The sequence below is a fragment of the Triticum aestivum genome, chromosome 5B (assembly GCF_018294505.1).
Source record: "Triticum aestivum cultivar Chinese Spring chromosome 5B, IWGSC CS RefSeq v2.1, whole genome shotgun sequence".
NCBI lineage: Eukaryota > Viridiplantae > Streptophyta > Magnoliopsida > Poales > Poaceae > Triticum > Triticum aestivum.
In genome coordinates this window covers 260,140,989-260,158,201 of record NC_057807.1, presented here as the reverse complement: position 1 = coordinate 260,158,201, position 17,213 = coordinate 260,140,989, and the positions used below count along the sequence as shown (strand labels likewise).

The following is a 17,213-nucleotide window of genomic DNA, read 5'->3' as shown; positions in this document are numbered from 1 at the left end:
AAAAGGTAACCAGTACTACTATGTTGGGTAACAGAAGGATATCCAACCCTAAAAAAAGAATCCAATAACTACTGAACGTTCGGATTTTGAGCATTTCGTCTCGAACGTTTTTATATTGCAATTTTAGTTCATAGGAGAAGGCAACTTCGTCATTTTTCGTTTTTTGTCAGAAAATTGCCATGTTTTTTTAATCTCACGCAAACTAAACTTGCCACCTAAACCCGTTCGGGTTGCCACCCTTAACTCCCGAACGTTCGGGAGTTATCATTACCGGAGGAAAAAAGGATATCCAGGATGATTATTTCCGATCAGGGAAAAGGGAAAGACTGTGCATGTGATGGACGATTAGACGTTTAATTTTAATTTTTAATTTCATTTTGCGGGGTAAAGAAGAAGTGACGGACGAGATTGGTGAATGGTGGTGGCATCTTCGTCTTGGTCACTCAGGCCGTTGGAACATTTCCAAAACTGTTTTTGCCATGGAATGCATCAGTTCGATTTCAAGTATAGTACTCCTATATACTCCATCCACCTTAAATCCCTTTTTAAAGTAAATAAAAGTAAGGTTATAATAACTAATTAAAGGAGAGCCGACCAAGCTCGTACCTTATTTTTGAACCCCAGAAATCTCAGCTCTGCACCTGCCACTCTCTATATATACCAGTACCATCGCTGGGACTACGTACCTTCTTCGCCCTCCGTTGCTTTGTCATATAGCTTCAGTTACCGTAACTACGTACAGCTGTAAGCTGGATTTGTCTGGACCGATGGTGATCTGGTGCGCTGGTGTCTCCCGCTGTCCGTCACGCCGCCCGTGCGCCCGCTCCTGAGCCCTGACGTGTCCCTCTCGCGGCGCCCCGGCCGTCTGCTGCCAACGGGGCACACATACCAAGACACGATCCACACGACAGCCCCCAATCGATCGGCGCCGCTCGGGCTTCCTCTTGTGCCCCGGCCGGCCGCCTCTAGTCTTCCTCCCCTTTTTCAGCACTGCTCTCCTCCTTCCTTCCTTGTTCGTCTCACCGTCCCGTTCCGAACTAGCCAGCCACCATCTCAGCGTCGTTCGTCGTCGTCTGGCCGAGAAGGATGGGAGAGTCGCCGTCACTAGCGCCGGCGCCGGCCAAGGTGTACTACGACGGGTGCCCCGGGTGCGCCATGGAGCGGAGGAAGGACAGCAGCACGGGGACCCCGTACAAGGAGCTCTTCTTCGTCGGGATCACCACCTTTGCATCATGTCAGTATCCTACTTCCTCCGTCCCAAAATACTTGTCATCAAAATGGACAAAAAAAAATGTATCCAGAACTAAAATACATCTAGATACATCCCTTTTATTTATTTTGATGACAAGTATTTCCGGACGAAAAGAGTACTTACTAAAACCAAGAGGATTAAATTACTGTCATGGTCGATCTTGCTCTTGTCTTGTCTTGCTCCGGCGAGCTGGAGTATTTCTTAATTCATCCCTTCTCTCTGTCTTATCTTATAGAGTTAATTACACGATAGTATCATAATTGAGGCGGTGGTGACGAATTGGTACCATTTTTGGTAATTTTTACGTGTCAGTACCATGTTTGAGACTGTCTATTACAAAATAGTCTAAACCGCGTATTGACGGTGTATCTGACAGTTAGGGCCCGCCTGTCAGGTGCTGATGTAGCATGTTCTTTTCCAAAAAAAGACCCTTACCTCTTATTTAATTACGCATCCATCCCTGGTTTGCTAAAGAGCGCCCTGCCAGGATTTTTCTTTTAAACGAAAAACGAAAAAACACGCCCCAAGCGCGGTGCCAGGATTCGAACTAGCTATGGAGGGGTCGCAGCGCACCGTCGCTGATAGTTTCGTCCATTTCGTTTTTTTCCTGTACTTGTTTTTATTCGTGTTTTTTTTGCGTGTCTCTTTTATCTTTTCTCAGATGGGTATTCTTCGGGCCGTACGCAGTGTGCATATCATATATAGAAGAAATTATACACATGTATATATATATATATATATATATATTGAATGATGTGACAAACATTTTATTTAAATATGATACACTTTTGTAATATATGATGCAATGAACTATTTTTAATTATATGATGTGATGATCGTTTTTTAATATCGTATAACATTTAATAAGAAAATTTTAATAAACACATCTTTTTAATATACGATGAAATTTTTGTAAATAGGGAAACACAAACAAACATATATGTTCACACAATTTTATTAATATACGGTTTACATTTTTGTATATAGGTTGAACAATTTTCTTAACGATGAAAATTTTTGTAATTTATGTTGAACATTTTCTTAATTTATGATGATTTTTTTTATTTCATTTATAAATTTATTATGATAAAAAAAATAATACATGTTATCAACTTTTTAATAATAGTGTGTTGACAAAAATATAATCAATATCGAGTAAGTAAAAAAACTGTGTGTTGGGCATATAATTTTTGTAATAGTTGCGTATTTGAATAATATAATGAGGTTACACAATAATTGTTTATGGTTCTGGTCCTAGCGAAGACACATAAAATTGGCCCGTGCATATAAATCTTCTAAAAAAAAGCACACTTAATAATAGTAATATGTAATCGGAGAAAAATGTATTAATGTTTTTAAAAAATAAAAAAGAGTAATTAACGGCACGCAGCCGCGATAGGCCCAACAGCCGGCCCAGCATGTCCATGCTTGTATAAAACAAATCTCGCATGTTATTTACCACTTGCGTTCTTGCGGCCTGGTGGCTAAGCGCGCGTCTGCTGTTTTTGCGGGTCGCAGGTTCGAATCCTGCTGGGTGCTGTATTATGTTTATTTTATATATATTTATCCCGTTCGATGGAAACTTCCAATTAAGTCCGAAAGAATAAAAAAACTCCCACGCGAACTTTTTCGCGCAAAAATAACGGGCCTTTACGTGATTACATATAAAGTAAAGGGATTTTCTGCAAAAGAACATGCCACGTCAGCACCTGACAAGCGGGCCCCAACTGTCAGATACACCGTTAATACATTATTAGATATGGTTTAGACTATTTTGTAACAGACAGCCTCAAACATGGTACTGACATGTAAAAATTACGAAAAGTGGTATCAATTCGCCACCACCGCCTCAATTGTGATACCATCGTGTAATTAACTCTATCTTATAGCCACTGCACGTACGCTGTATCACTTCTTAATTCATTTCTTAGTTCTTGCTCGTAGCAATTTATTACGTACTGTATATGTTATAATGTACTCCAGCATAACTGATACCCCCCCCCCCCCCCCTCTCTCTGTGTCCGTCCATCTGTCTCCATCCATCTTTTTCAGCTTTGCCGATCACGTCGCTGTTCCCGTTTCTCTACTTCATGGTGAGTTCGCCTTCACATACCCATGCCATTTTCCCTTTCTTCATAGCTACTAGCTGGATTTCACTCTTCATTTTGTCTGGGTGCTTGTTTTAGAGATTTTTTACGCTTGTTTTAAGACTGCATATTAGTCCACCTCACCCTAATAAAAAAAAATAGACTACATGATAGTCTCGAACTGCCCAGACATGTTCGGTTGGTCGATAGCTATGCAAAATTTACCTTTTTGCCAGTAAGCTATTTTCATCTGTATTTGCCAAAAAGCAGATGCCATGCAAGATTCAGGGGCATATCCTAGTGATCACCAGCCAACTATTCTTTTTATTTTACTGAACGTTTTTATAACCCGACTGTAGGCAGGAAACTCCTTTCCTTGTGTCCGGTTTTTACAATAGGCCTGCTCCAGTTAGTACTTATTCTCTCGTTGTGCACCCCTATGATCTGCTATCTTCCTAAGATATATATTTTGCAAAATAAAGAATGTGAAAGTACTCAGGTTTTTCCCTTCTCTAAATCAGATACAAGACTTGCACGTTGCTCAAAGAGAAGAAGATATTGGATTCTATGCTGGATTTCTTGGTAAGATTTTTTGTACTACATAACTGTCATTCTGTACCAACAAAGTTTGATGCACTTGTCTTTGTTTCACAAATGTACCAACGTTAATTCTAATTTTGTACATACACAGTAAAAGTTTCAATGAGCAACGAAACTCATGCATACTTACTTTGTTTCAGAATAATGTCAATATTCGGTACATAACTGTTAAATTCCTCCTGTAGGTGCATCATATATGGTTGGTAGAGGTTTCGCGTCGATCTTTTGGGGCATGGTTGCAGATCGCATCGGACGAAAGCCTGTAATTGTATTTTCACTTTTCACGGTGTAAGTATTGGTGACGATATCTTTCCCTCCAAACGGATGAAAATTTACCACAACATTTAATTTGCATTTTCTTGTCTTTTATTAGAGAGAAAAAAAATGTACACTAATTTCCTCATGCACATTTCAGCATTGTGTTCAACACTTTATTCGGATTAAGTGTGAAATATTGGATGGCTATCACTACAAGGTTGCTTCTTGGTGCACTAAACGGATTTCTAGCACCAATCAAGGTACCTTAAAAAACAAAACTCAAGGGACAGTCGCAGGAATGAACAACAGCTTTTTCTGTTAATCATGTCAAATGTCTATTTCGATAATGTTATGGTTACACGGGGATGCAGGCTTACTCCATTGAAGTTTGCCGGGATGACGAACAAGCTTTGGGCATATCAATTGTAAATTCAGTTCGACATAAAACACTTAACTACCTATGCATAGTCCATAATAACACTGAATCATATCATGAACTCAGTTTGATATTTCATAAACGTTCAGGTCAATACAGCATGGGGATTAGGCCTTATAATTGGCCCAGCAATCGGGGGCTACCTTGCACAGGTAATATCACAGGCGTTAGTCATATTCACTAAGATTTTCGTTTGACCATTTTTGTCTACTTATTACCAGCCAGCCAAACAATATCCACACATTTTCCATGACAAGTCAACGTTTGGGAGGTACTCATTTCTCCTATCATTGATTTGTTCATACTAAATGGCATAAATATTTTCCCATTTTCATGTATGTGATCCCGACCATGCAGGTTGCCATATCTTCTTCCATGTCTTTGCATATCAATTTTCGCAACCTTCGCCCTCATAAGCTGCATATGGCTTCCGGTGTGTACAACCTGAACTATGCATACTGTATATGTATATCTATTGAGTTTTGTTTGAATGCTATGTATTCACATCGATGCACTAAACAGGAAACACTACACAAGCACAACAAGTTTGAAATGAGAGCTGAAACGGCTGAAGCTGGCACAACTCAGGAAAGTACAGAGTCACCTAAGAAGAGCTTATGGAAAAATTGGCCGTTGATGTCGTCAATTATCACATATTGTGTCTTCTCCCTTCATGACACTGCATATAGTGAGGTAATATACAGTATGATTAAATCATGATATATAGAAGTTCTCCAAAAGGACACTGCAGATCTAGGTGCAGTAAATATATTAATTCTTGACCCATTGTGTCTAAAATTTATACATATTTTTCATGCAAAGCTCATATGCTGAATGCAAGATGAAATTTTCTAACCGTTATTTGTTACAATTCAACATCAGATATTTTCCCTGTGGACTGTAAGTGGTAGAAAATATGGTGGACTTAGCTTTTCATCTAAGGATGTCGGTCAAGTTCTTACAGTGGCAGGTAAGCATAGTTTAATCTGTTTATTCCCTAATTTTTTGAACATTTTTGCATACCTCTTAGTGATTTATTTTTAAGCTGTAAACATGCAATCTGTTACACTGTAGGTGTCAGTCTTCTTGTATACCAAATCTTTGTTTATCGTTGGCTCAATAATACGCTAGGACCTGTAAACTCAACCCGCATCGCATCTGTGAGTTATTAATGTGACTCTTTTTCTTTATGCCAATTTCAGTTTACTTAATAATTCACTGTCTCCTATTTTTGTAAATTGACGATTACCATTGCAGGCCCTGTCTATACCAATTATTGCTGCTTATCCCTTTATGACACACTTGTCAGGAATAAGACTTGGTCTGGCTCTCTATATTGCAGCAATGATTAAAAGCGTTCTTGCTGTAAGTACTTTACGAGAATATTGTTCGTAAGGTTTAAGCCATCTTTACTTCTAGCTAATAGTTACATACATGTGCCACTAAATCATCATAGATAAGAATGCACGCTTGGTATTTAGTGCATGTCTGATTCAATTTTTTTTTCTTTCACGAATGCTAATCGCTGTGATGTTGATCAGATAACTAGAGTTTCCGGCACTTCTCTTCTACAAAACAATGCTGTGGTACGTGGCCAACTTATCTCAGTTCACCGGAACACTGCCCGAGATCTTTCTCGCAGAAAACAGTATTTGTCCAATTCACTAATGTGTACACAAATTCCTCATTTGAGTTGGATCTTATTTTGGACAGCCCCAAGGGCAAAGAGGTCTGCTTGCGGCGTCTCCGGCGGGTCGGGGGCGTGACTCGTGCGGGGGTTGGTGGCGACGGCGGCTCGCGTTCTGCAGCGCGGCGACGGGGGCTTCGCGAGCCCGTTTCGGGCTCGGCTGGGCCAGGGGTGGCCCGGTTTGCCCCTGTGTTGCGTCCGGCCGGATCCCGCCGGGGGCGGTGGAGGATGTCCCCTCCCGCGAGGCTGCTGATGTTGCCGCTCCTGGTTCCCGGTTGCGTCGTCTTGTTTCCGTCGGTCCCGTTTCGTTTGCCTTGGTGAGACGGCGATGGAGACTGCTCGACCGTGGTGGCGCAAGTTGGTGGGCGGTGTGTTTGGTGGCGCGGGATGGATCGTCTGGGGTCGTGGTTGGTTGGTGGGCGGGAGAAATCCTTGTCGGCCGGGCCGGCACCGACGCGGTGACGCTCGTGGGCGCCGCCGTGCCTTCCTGAAGGGCGTCGGGCATACCCCTTTGTAAGACAATAGGCTTTGGGGGGAACCGGCACAACCCTCTAGGGGTGGCCTATCACATATATATATAATGAGGTGGTATACAACGTTACAATATACACATGTAAATACAGTCTAACACCCTCCCTCAATCTTAGCCACTTTCTAATGAATCTAGAAGGGTAAGATTGCGCCTGCAAGTCTCAAACTGTGGCAAAGGCAATGGCTTGGTGAAGATGTCAGCAAGTTGATCCTTGGAAGAAATAAACTTGATCTGTAGTTGCTTCTGAGAGACACGTTCACGCACAAAGTGATAGTCAACTTCAATGTGTTTCGTTCGGGCATGGAATACCGGATTTGCAGAAAGGTATGTAGCACCGATGTTATCACACCAAAGAACAGGAGGCTGTGATTGGGGTATACTTAACTCCTGAAGCAAGGACTGTACCCAGATGATCTCTGATGTGGCATTGGCCACAGCCTTATACTCAGCCTCAGTACTGCTACGCGAGACAGTAGCCTGTTTCCGAGCACTCCAGGCAATCAGGTTAGAGCCAAAGAAGACAGCATAACCCCCCGTGGATCGCCTGTCATCCGGATTGCCAGCCCAGTCTGCATCAGAATATGCTGAAAGACAACCAGAGTCAGACGGCCGAATATGCAAACCATGAGCCACCGTGAAACGAATATAGCGCAAAATCCGCTTAACAGCAGACCAATGAGTGTCACGGGGTGACTGCAGATACTGGCAGACTCGGTTAACAGCATAGGAAATGTCTGGTCGCGTGATCGTCAAGTACTGGAGCCCACCAACAATACTCCTGTACTCTGTCGCATCAGAAGAAGAAAGAAGCACACCATCAACAGCATTGAGCTTATCAGTGGTAGACATGGGTGTAGTCGTCGGTTTGCACTTAAGCATCCCAGCTCGCTGCAACAAATCCAGAGAGTACTTCTTCTGCGTCATAACAAGGCCAGCAGCACGAGAAGTAACCTCCACACCAAGAAAGTAATGAAGCTTCCCAAGGTCCTTGACCGCAAAATCAGCACCAAGTGAGCGAACAAGCGCAGTAGCAGCCGACTGAGAGGAGCTGACCAAAATGATATCATCTACATAGACCAACAAGTACATAGTAACCTCAGGCCTTTGAAGAAGAAACAATGAGGAGTCAGCAGTTGATGATGCAAAACCATGAGCACGAAGAGCCATTGCAAGACGAGCATGCCAAGCACGAGGAGCCTGCTTCAGACCATAAATTGCCTTGGACAGACGACAGAGATGATCAGGGCGATCCGGATCAGAGAAACCCGGAGGCTGGCGCATGTAAACCTCCTCCGCCAAGACACCATGAAGAAAAGCATTTTGAACATCAAGCTGACGAAGAAACCAACCTCGAGTAACAGCCAGAGAGAGAAGAAGTCTGATGGTAGTAGGCTTGACCACTGGACTGAAGGTGTCTTCATAGTCAAGTCCAAAACGCTGTCGAAAACCACGAGCAACCAGACGAGCCTTATAGCGCTCAATGGACCCATCAGAATGCCTCTTCACTTTGAAAACCCATTTGGAATCAATGACATTTACCCGTGATTGTGGAGGAACAAGAGTCCATGTCTGATTGCGAAGAAGCGCTTGATACTCCTGCTCCATGGCCTCTCTCCAATGAGGAATGCGCATAGCAGCTTGATACGTGCGTGGCTCAGAGGATGGATCTGCGAGAGCAGCAGACATGCACGCCGCTAACCAAGCAACTGTGCCATCGTGACGTTGCTTAGGCTGAAAAATGCCACTCCGACTGCGCGTATGTGGACGTAGAGCAGCAGCAGGAGCCGGCGGAGGCGAAGGTGACGGAGACGTGACGGTCGCCGGAGATGCAGGAATCACCTCAGGCGAGCTCGGGACAGACGACTCCGGGCTGCATGGCGAAGACTGGCCCGACGACAGGGGCTCAGAGGCCATGGGCGAACCGAGAGTGGGCGAGGCCAGCTCCGGTGACACCGGCCCAGACGGCCTTGGCGAGGCGAGAGCAGGCGAGGCCGGCCCTGGTGAGAAGGGCCCAGACACCCTGGGCGAGGCAGGGGCGGGCGAGGCCAGGCCTGGTGATGACTGCCCCGACGCCCTGGGCGAGACGGGGACCGAGGAGGCCGGCCCAGTCGGCGGGGTTGCAGGGCGCGACGATGGCGAAGGCAGCCCAGAAGCCAGAGGCGACCGGGCCAGGACGTCGATCGGCCGTGCATGAGCACGGAAACCGAGGCCATGCAGGGGCGCCATGTGCTCCTCATGCACAACAGAAGGTGCCGAGGATGAAGGCGATGGCGACGAAGAGGAAGATGGCACTTCCAGAATCTCCAAACGAGCCCCACGACCAGTGCCTGCACCATGGTTAGGCAACAATAGAGGAGAATATGCAACATCATCAAATTGGTCAGAAGCAACAGAGGATGAATGCATGACAGGTGGCTCGGTAGTGGACACAGGGAGTTTGGCAAAGGGAAAAACATGCTCATCAAACACAACATCCCGAGAGATGTAGACACGATTAGTGGGCACATGAAGACATTTGTATCCTTTATGAAGAGAGCTATAACCAAGAAAAACACACTTCTTGGAACGAAACTCGAGCTTACGCTTGTTATATGGACGGAGATGGGGCCAGCAAGCACACCCAAACACCTTGAGAAAGGTGTAGTCCGGTTGTTCATTAAGGAGAACTTCAATGGGAGTCTTCATATTCAAAACACGAGTGGGAGTACGATTGATGAGAAAACATGCAGTGGTGAAAGCATCACTCCAAAAACGAAACGGAACAGATGCATGGGCCAAAAGAGTCAGACCAGCTTCAACAATGTGACGATGCTTACGTTCTACTGAACCATTCTGCTGATGTGTATGTGGACATGCTAAACGGTGAGTGATCCCAAGCGACTGAAAGAAGGAGTTGAGGTTGCGATACTCGCCACCCCAGTCCGACTGAACATGAACAATTTTGTGCTTGAGAAGGCGTTCAACATGTTTTTGGAACTGAACAAAAATGTCAAACACATCAGATTTACGTTTGATAAGATAAAGCCAGGTAAAGCGGCTGTAAGCATCAACAAAACTGATATAGTAATTATGACCACTAACAGAAGTCTGAGCAGGACCCCATACATCTGAAAACACAAGTTCTAAAGGATGTTTCACCTCACGACTGGACTCCGAAAAAGGAAGTTGATGACTCTTCCCCTGCTGACAAGCATCACACACTGCTACATCTTTATTACTAGACACACTAGGAAGCTCATGACGACGCAAAACATGCCGGACAATAGGTGTGGCCGGGTGACCAAGACGAGCATGCCACTGTGACGGAGATACCCGAACTCCACTGAAGACGCGAGCGACGCCAGGATGCTCCAGACGATAGAGACCTTGGCAGAGCCGCCCACTAAGAAGAATGTCCCTCGTGCCCCGATCCTTAATAAAAAGATCAAAAGGATGAAATTCACAAAGCACATTATTATCACGAGTGAGTTTAGGAACTGAAAGAAGATTACGTGTCACAGATGGAACTCGAAGAACATTGCGAAGTTGAAGACTCCTATTGGCATGTCTAGTGAGAAGTGATGCTTGACCAATATGAGAGATGTGCATACCTGCTCCATTGGCGGTGTGGATCTTGTCGGAGCCATGGTAGGGTTCACGAGTGTGAAGCTTCCCCATCTCACTGGTCAGGTGCTCTGTCGCCCCAGAGTCCATGTACCAGTGGGGATCAATGGAGTAGGACTGAGTGTGTCCCTGTGGCTTCTGCGGCGGCGGACGATCAGCCATGGCGACCTGACGAGCAAAGTTGCGTGTATCCTTCCCGTCATTGCCGAGACCAAGAAAACCCCGCTGGAAGCGCTTGTGACACTTCGAGGCCCAGTGCCCATCGCGACCACAAAGCTGGCACACACGTGGACCGCCAGCCCCTGGTAGCGTCGCAGTAGGAGGAGGGGCCGAGGCGGGTGGTGGTGACTGCCCCGAAGGAGCCCTGGATGAAGCAGAGGAGCGACCACCCTTGGTGGCGGCGTTTGCCGAGAGGGCGCCGTTGCCCCTGGATCGGCGCGTCTCGACTCGTTGCTCAGTAAGCAGGAGGCGTGAAAAGACCTCGTGTGCTGGCATGGGCGTGGAGTTGCCCCTCTCATTGATGATCTCGACTAGGGCGTCATACTCCTCATCAAGACCATTGACAATAAACGAGTTGAACTCGGAGTCGGTGAGGGGCTGTCCAATGGAGGCCAGCGTGTCGGCGAGACTCTTGACTTTGTTGTAGAACTCAGTGGCGGTGGAGTCAAGCTTCTGACACTCCCCAAGTTGGCGACGGAGCCCAGATACACGAGCCTGCGACTGTGCCGCAAACGAGCGCTCAAGAATAGTCCATGCCTCGTGGGACGTCTTGGCGAAGACAACAAGCCCAGCAACGGCCGGAGAGAGCGACCCCTGGATGGAGGAGAGGTTCGCCTGATCCTGCCCTGTCCAGACACGGTGAGCCGGATTATAGACCGGACCGTGCACGCTGTCAACCAGCGCAGGAGGGCAAGGGAGAGAGCCGTCGACATAGCCAAGCAGATAGTGACTCCCAAGAAGCGGAAGAACCTGCGCGCGCCAGAAGATGTAATTGTCCGACGACAACTTGATGGTGATGAGATGGCCGAAGTGAAACGGCGGCGGCGGCTGCGATCCCATCGAGGAGACTGGCTGAGGTGAGACCACCGTGGAGACAGTCAGAGGGGCAGCCGGCGCGGTGACAGAGGGCGCGATGGCCGCGGTTGACGCCGCGAAGCCTGCCAGCGCGACGTCCTCCGCCACCAGCGGCGCAGTGGCCGAGGGCGCGACAGCCGCGGTTGACGGGGCGGCGGCGGTGTGGGCCACAAGCGCCTGCCCGGGCGAAGTAGCAGCCGGCGGGAGCGCGAAGAGGGAGCCGACGCTCCGTGTCCCGATCGGCGCCTGAAGGGAGGCGGCATCCAGCGGCCTCGAGAGAAGTGCCGCGAGGGAGGCCGGCAGAAAACCGGTGGCGGTGGAGCCGGACGCAGCGGCGGACGTCATAGCAGTCGGGCGACGGCGGCGGCGGGCGGCGGCGGCGGCGGCGGTTTAGGGTTTTTAGGCGGAAGCGGACGTAACCTAGCGTGATACCATGTAAGACAATAGGCTTTGGGGGGAACCGGCACAACCCTCTAGGGATGGCCTATCACATATATATATAATGAGGTGGTATACAACGTTACAATATACACATGTAAATACAGTCTAACACCCTTCCACCTCACCCCTCGCGTACCGGGGGAAACCCTAGGACATGTCCGGGCAACAGCGTCGTCATCGTCGCAATCCTTCTTGAGGGTGTTGTTTGGTATGCGGCGGTCAGGAATGCTAGGAGCGTGGTGGTATTTTCCGGTGGGCGCGGCGGTTGCAGGTCCTCATCGTTTTCGTTGATCCGCCGGTGTTGGCATTATTTTCTCTTCAGTTCCTTTTTTTGTTTCTTTTGGGCTTGCTTGTGCTGTGGCCTCAGCATTTGTATCGTGTGGTCGTTGCTTTATAATATAAAGCGGGGGCAACCCTTTTTCGGTAAAGAGGTGCTGCGAATGGAATAGCCACAACATTAATGTCCTTATTCAAGTCTGTTGCTCCAGCTGGGGCAGGTGTTCTGTAAGTAGTTTTGCTTTCTTAACCTCCTCTTTGTTGGAAAGATAAGAAGAAGAGTAAAGTATTTCATGATCTGAACTTCCCAGATTGAACAATGGTTTCTGCGCAAAAATGGGTACTGTTTTAGAAATACTGGTTCAGTAAACACAGAGATGTTGCTATTATCCATAGCCATTAATATCGATGCTAGTCTTATTATCACTTTCCTAGCGTAGTGATCCCATGTGGCTGTGTTACATGAAAATAAATCTAAAATCCAGAAGCAATTCTAATAAGCCATAAATATGAAGATAAACTTATTGTTGAAAACATTTTTGTGATTGCAGATTCTCGTGGGCACAGAAGCGCCAGCACGCAGCGTTCTTTCCAGGTAAAAAATGCAGTTCCAAGACATATGTCAATTGCAGCGTTACTAGTCCTCTGAGTTGTCAATGGTTAAAGTATAAGCTGTCGTGTTAATCATCTCATGATTCGTCATGTATGTTCAGGTGACCAGATGGTGTTCCTTCTACTGAACGTGACAGAGGTCCTTGGGCTCTTGCTGACCTTCAAGCCTTTCCTGGCAGTCCCCCAACACTACAAGTAAAACCTGACAGAGCACCTGTTTAGGTAGCGCTAGAGAGCAATGCGTGTGGTTCTGTGGCACTGGCGTGCTGTAAGCGTGAAGACTGAGGAGTCTTGTTTTTTGTACCTCTAGATAGATGTACCTACCGTAGCAGTGTTGCTGGCACTGTGACCTCCTAAAGCAAATCGATCGGTCGACCAATCGGGCCATCGATCGCTAGTCTTGGATTGCTCCGTTGCTCTCCTAGTTTCTTAACCTATGTGTAGTACAGTAGTACGTACTCGTAGTAAGGAGGAATAGAGGTAACCTGAATGAATCTTTCGATTTGTTGATGCAACTGGGGGTGCGCCGTTTGCCCTGCTTCGGGTTCGGGTCCGAGGAGAAAAACAGAGAAGTCTGGGAAACAGTTGAGTTGAGGCGGCGGGTGCTGAGATGAGATTGACTGACAGCAGTAGTGGGTCGCCGTTGGTTGCTGTGCGAGCTGCTGAACGATTATGCATTACGATGGGTGTGGTCACTCATGGTGGTGAAACGCGGGTTGGATCTTGGGGTTGTGGTTAGGAGCAGGGGGCTGAGCGCCTCGTACCCGCGACCTGGAGCCTGCTCGGCGTGCTCGACGCTATCGCCGACGCGGGCCTGATACCCGCCGCTGCGCGAGCGCCCGGCGATGACGCTGCCGGAGGCCTGTGGCGCTCCTTTGTCGCTCGTCGAGTCGTCTCGTAGCGCCGTCCGACCACCCCTTCCGCCCCGTACAGAGAAGCGCGGTTTTTTTTATTCTTTTTTTTTTTTTGAGAATAAGAAGCACGGTTCGTGCCCGGGTGACGGATCATAAACGATGGGCTTTTGTGGTCCAAAGCCCCATGTGAAGGCCAGTGGGCTCTAAGAAACATATGGACGCCAGTTTTCACGAAAATCTTGTTGCCTAAAAAAAGGTAAAATCTTGTTCACTTGTCTCAGAAAAATAAACTAAAATTTTGTTCACTTTCCTAAAAAATAATACTGAAATCTTGTTCACGGAAAAAAAAAATTAAGGGTCGTATTCGTGGGTGTGCACTGTGTTCAGAAAGAAAAACCAGAGAGCTCCCCTGGAAGAATCTTAATTTTTTTTTGATTACATGCCATTGCCACCAGAAATTCATGTCCATATTCGTGGTCCTAATTATCACGATCAATCTTGACGATCGAAGAAAACCCTCACCGTTTATGATTGATCCATGCGTAGAAGCAAGCACAATCCAAATTAATCGGATGATACTTAACTTGACATTTACGCAATTTGAGAAGCGCAAAGAAGTTATGGAAGCCAAGCTGAAGTATATGCTAGAGAGACGTAAACTGGGAGGTTTATGCTCTTGAAGGCAGGCCCGATTATTTATGTGTAAGATACATAGCTTACACATTTCTTGCACGCAAGGGAGCTCTCTCCCCCACTTGAAAGGAAGGAGGGACGATATCTCAACCTGCGATATGACCTTTTTTTTTTTTTTTTGAAACAAGATATGACCTTCATCTTGTTCGTGCCATGTGGACCCGATTAATGATTTGCAAAACCGCCCACACCGATATGGGAAAACCGTCCTTGATGAGGCGTCTAATCTAAGTACTTCCATAGTAGTGTAGGATGTACTACCAGACGAGGTTAATTGATCGAACTGGAAATACGTACATCGGAAATGATATACAGAAATGGATTGCTTAACCCCGAGTACACGTTTCTTGCATTGCATCCACAGTTAAGCAACAGATAGGAAGCATCTATATAACGAGTTAACGATCGTCGGGAACATTCGCATATCTGCACACGGTAGCCTACTGGTCTCTTCATCCATTGCTGAGGTGACAAAGCTAGCTGCATTGGATTGGAGCGCAAGAAGATGGAGGGGGAGACGACCAAGAGGCTGGCCACGCTGGTGGGCTGCAACTACGTGGGCACGCGCTACGAGCTCCGCGGCTGCATCAACGACGTCGACGCCGTGCGGGACACCCTCGTCGCCCGCTTCGGCTTCGCGCCGGCCGACGTCGCCGTGCTCACCGACGGGCGCGGCGCCGAGGTGCTCCCGACGGGAGCCAACATCCGGCGCGCGCTGGCGGACATGGTCGCCCGCGCCGCTCCCGGGGACGTGCTCTTCTTCCACTACAGCGGCCACGGCACGCTCGTCCCGCCGCACCACGGCGACTCCGGCGCGGAGGAGGAAGCGATCGTGCCGACCGACTTCAACCTCATCACGGACGTGGACTTCCGGCAGCTGGTGGACCGGGTGCCGCCGGGCGCGAGCTTCACCATTGTGTCCGACTCGTGTCACAGCGGCGGCCTCATCGACCAGGAGAAGGAACAGATCGGGCCCTCCGTCGGCTCCGACCCCAGCGCGGGGTCCACGGCGCCCGCGCGCACCGCCCGGTTCCTTCCCTACGGCGCGATCCTCGACCACCTCTCCGCCGTCTCGGGCATGCCTTCCTCCCACCACGTCGCCGACCACCTCGTGGCGCTCTTCGGCGCCGATGCCAGCGCCAAGTTCCACGTTCACGGCGGCAGCGGCAACGGCAGCACCCCGTCCACCACACCCGCACCGGCGCCAACGCCGCCGCGCCCGGACGAGGGCATCCTGCTGAGCGGGTGCCAGACGAACGAGACCTCAGCGGACGTGCCGGCGTACGAGGCCAGCGGAGGCAAGGCATGCGGGGCGTTCAGTAGCGCGGTGCAGAGCGTGCTGGCGGCGCACCCTGCGCCGCTGAGCAACCGGGAGCTCGTGGCGAAGGCCAGGGCGGTGCTGGAAGAGCAGGGGTTCGAGCAGCACCCGTGTCTCTACTGTACCGACGCCAACGCCGAGGCACGGTTCCTTTCGCAGGACAAGAAGGAGGAGACAGCGGTGGGCGCGGCAAGCCCGGCCATGTCGGCGGCGCTGCTGTAGAGCACGTTCAGCTCACGAGCTACGGAGCGGGCATGCGTTTCATGTGTCGTGTTTTACTGTTTCTGCGCACGTCGAATTGAATGAGGGGCCAAACTCACGTGCTATATTGTTTGTGTGTGGGTCAAGTTTATAAGTGTGTGTATTATATATACACGGTTTTGTTATGACTCACTTGCATATACTCACGTGTAATCATGGTAGCGTTCAAGTCATGAAATCTTCGCTTACAACTCTGTCTTCGCTAATTTTAAGACGTGATGTGGGCTTAGTATCTCGAAGATGTTCATAAGTTTAGAGTGTGCATGTGTATATTCAAAATGATGAGTGTATATACATGTATGTGAGCATTCACAGTTGCGTTGTGTTAAAAAGATAAATAAACGTGTGAACGAAAAGAAAAAACTCAGTCTTCGCTTCTTATATTATTTTTTTCTTACACAGTTGCCGTTTTGTTCATCCTTCATACTTCACTGCATGTCTCTGTCATTGCAAGTTTTTGATTTATTTTCCTTTTTCAAATCTACGAACTCTTTTAATCGCTTTTGTTTTAGCGTACAAAGATTTTTTACATGTCACAAACAATTTTTAAAAATTACATGAATAGCAATTTTACATTTTTATGAACGCTTTCCTAGTGGAATGAACATTTTCAAAAATGGTATAAATATCTTGTATATGCTATGAATATGTTAAAAAAGTCTGTAAACAAATTTTTACATTTCTAGAACATTTTGAAAAATCATGAACATATTTTTAAATAGGTGAACATTTTTAATGTACAAAAAAAAATCTTTAACATGTGAACATTTTCATAAGTGTTGTGCCTCTGTTTTTAAATGCATACTAACAGTTTTTATATGTCATAGACATTTTAAAAAATTGGTCAAATAATTTTTCACTTCTCATGCACATTTTTTAGAAAATGCCAGGAATAATCTTTTCAGCATGTAAACATTTTTGTGGATGGTAATAATATTTTTCTAAATGTGATGATGCTTTTTATAAATGTGTGAAAGTGTTGAAATGCCATATTTTTATTGAAAATGTAAAGAATTTTCTTAAAAGTTTCTGCTCATTTTTCGTGAGTACATTTTTCTTTTATGATGATTTATTTAAATATTTGATGCATATTGTTTTTATATTTTTTCGAATATTATGAAATATCTACTATTAAAAGGGAGTTGGTGGGTTTGCCTTGGCTTCTCCCCGATTTTTCTCCCCACGTATCCCTCCCTCTTTTGTTCGTTGTTGATTCTTTTTGTTAATCT

The 17,213-nt window shown here is 47.0% G+C and overlaps 2 protein-coding genes across 5 annotated transcripts; both read left to right on the top strand.

Moving 5' to 3' along the window:
- The first annotated feature begins 699 nt into the window (after positions 1-699).
- LOC123111268 (protein ZINC INDUCED FACILITATOR-LIKE 1) lies at positions 700-13,373 on the top strand. Of its 4 annotated transcripts, XM_044532031.1 has the most exons (18): positions 700-1,234; positions 3,305-3,345; positions 3,861-3,921; positions 4,125-4,227; positions 4,355-4,457; positions 4,569-4,622; positions 4,723-4,785; positions 4,855-4,904; positions 4,991-5,066; positions 5,156-5,326; positions 5,516-5,603; positions 5,708-5,793; positions 5,891-5,998; positions 6,175-6,219; positions 6,347-6,362; positions 12,402-12,474; positions 12,798-12,841; positions 12,960-13,373. In XM_044532031.1, exons 1-18 carry the CDS (start codon positions 1,087-1,089, stop codon positions 13,055-13,057), a joined length of 1,428 nt encoding a protein of 475 aa, XP_044387966.1. In that variant the 5' UTR covers positions 700-1,086; the 3' UTR covers positions 13,058-13,373. The 4 variants fall into 4 exon arrangements, with proteins under 4 accessions (XP_044387966.1, XP_044387964.1, XP_044387965.1 ...); XM_044532029.1 differs by lacking the exons at positions 6,347-6,362; positions 12,402-12,474; XM_044532030.1 differs by lacking the exons at positions 6,175-6,219; positions 6,347-6,362; positions 12,402-12,474.
- Positions 13,374-14,814: 1,441 nt separating this feature from the next.
- On the top strand, positions 14,815-16,172 carry LOC123111269 (metacaspase-9). The gene has a single exon (XM_044532032.1). It carries the CDS (start codon positions 14,911-14,913, stop codon positions 15,943-15,945), a length of 1,035 nt encoding a protein of 344 aa, XP_044387967.1. The 5' UTR covers positions 14,815-14,910; the 3' UTR covers positions 15,946-16,172.
- Positions 16,173-17,213: the final 1,041 nt, after the last annotated feature.

Excerpts from the sequence above, each read along its gene's own strand:
- LOC123111268 (XM_044532028.1), top strand. The coding sequence starts at position 1,087 with ATGGGAGAGTCGCCGTCACTAGCGCCGGCGCCGGCCAAGGTGTACTAC. Across the intron at positions 4,623-4,722 it reads AAGCTTTGGGCATATCAATT|GTCAATACAGCATGGGGATT; the intron begins GTAAATTCAGTT and ends ATAAACGTTCAG. Across the intron at positions 5,794-5,890 it reads ACTCAACCCGCATCGCATCT|GCCCTGTCTATACCAATTAT; the intron begins GTGAGTTATTAA and ends TTACCATTGCAG.
- LOC123111269 (XM_044532032.1), top strand. The coding sequence starts at position 14,911 with ATGGAGGGGGAGACGACCAAGAGGCTGGCCACGCTGGTGGGCTGCAAC.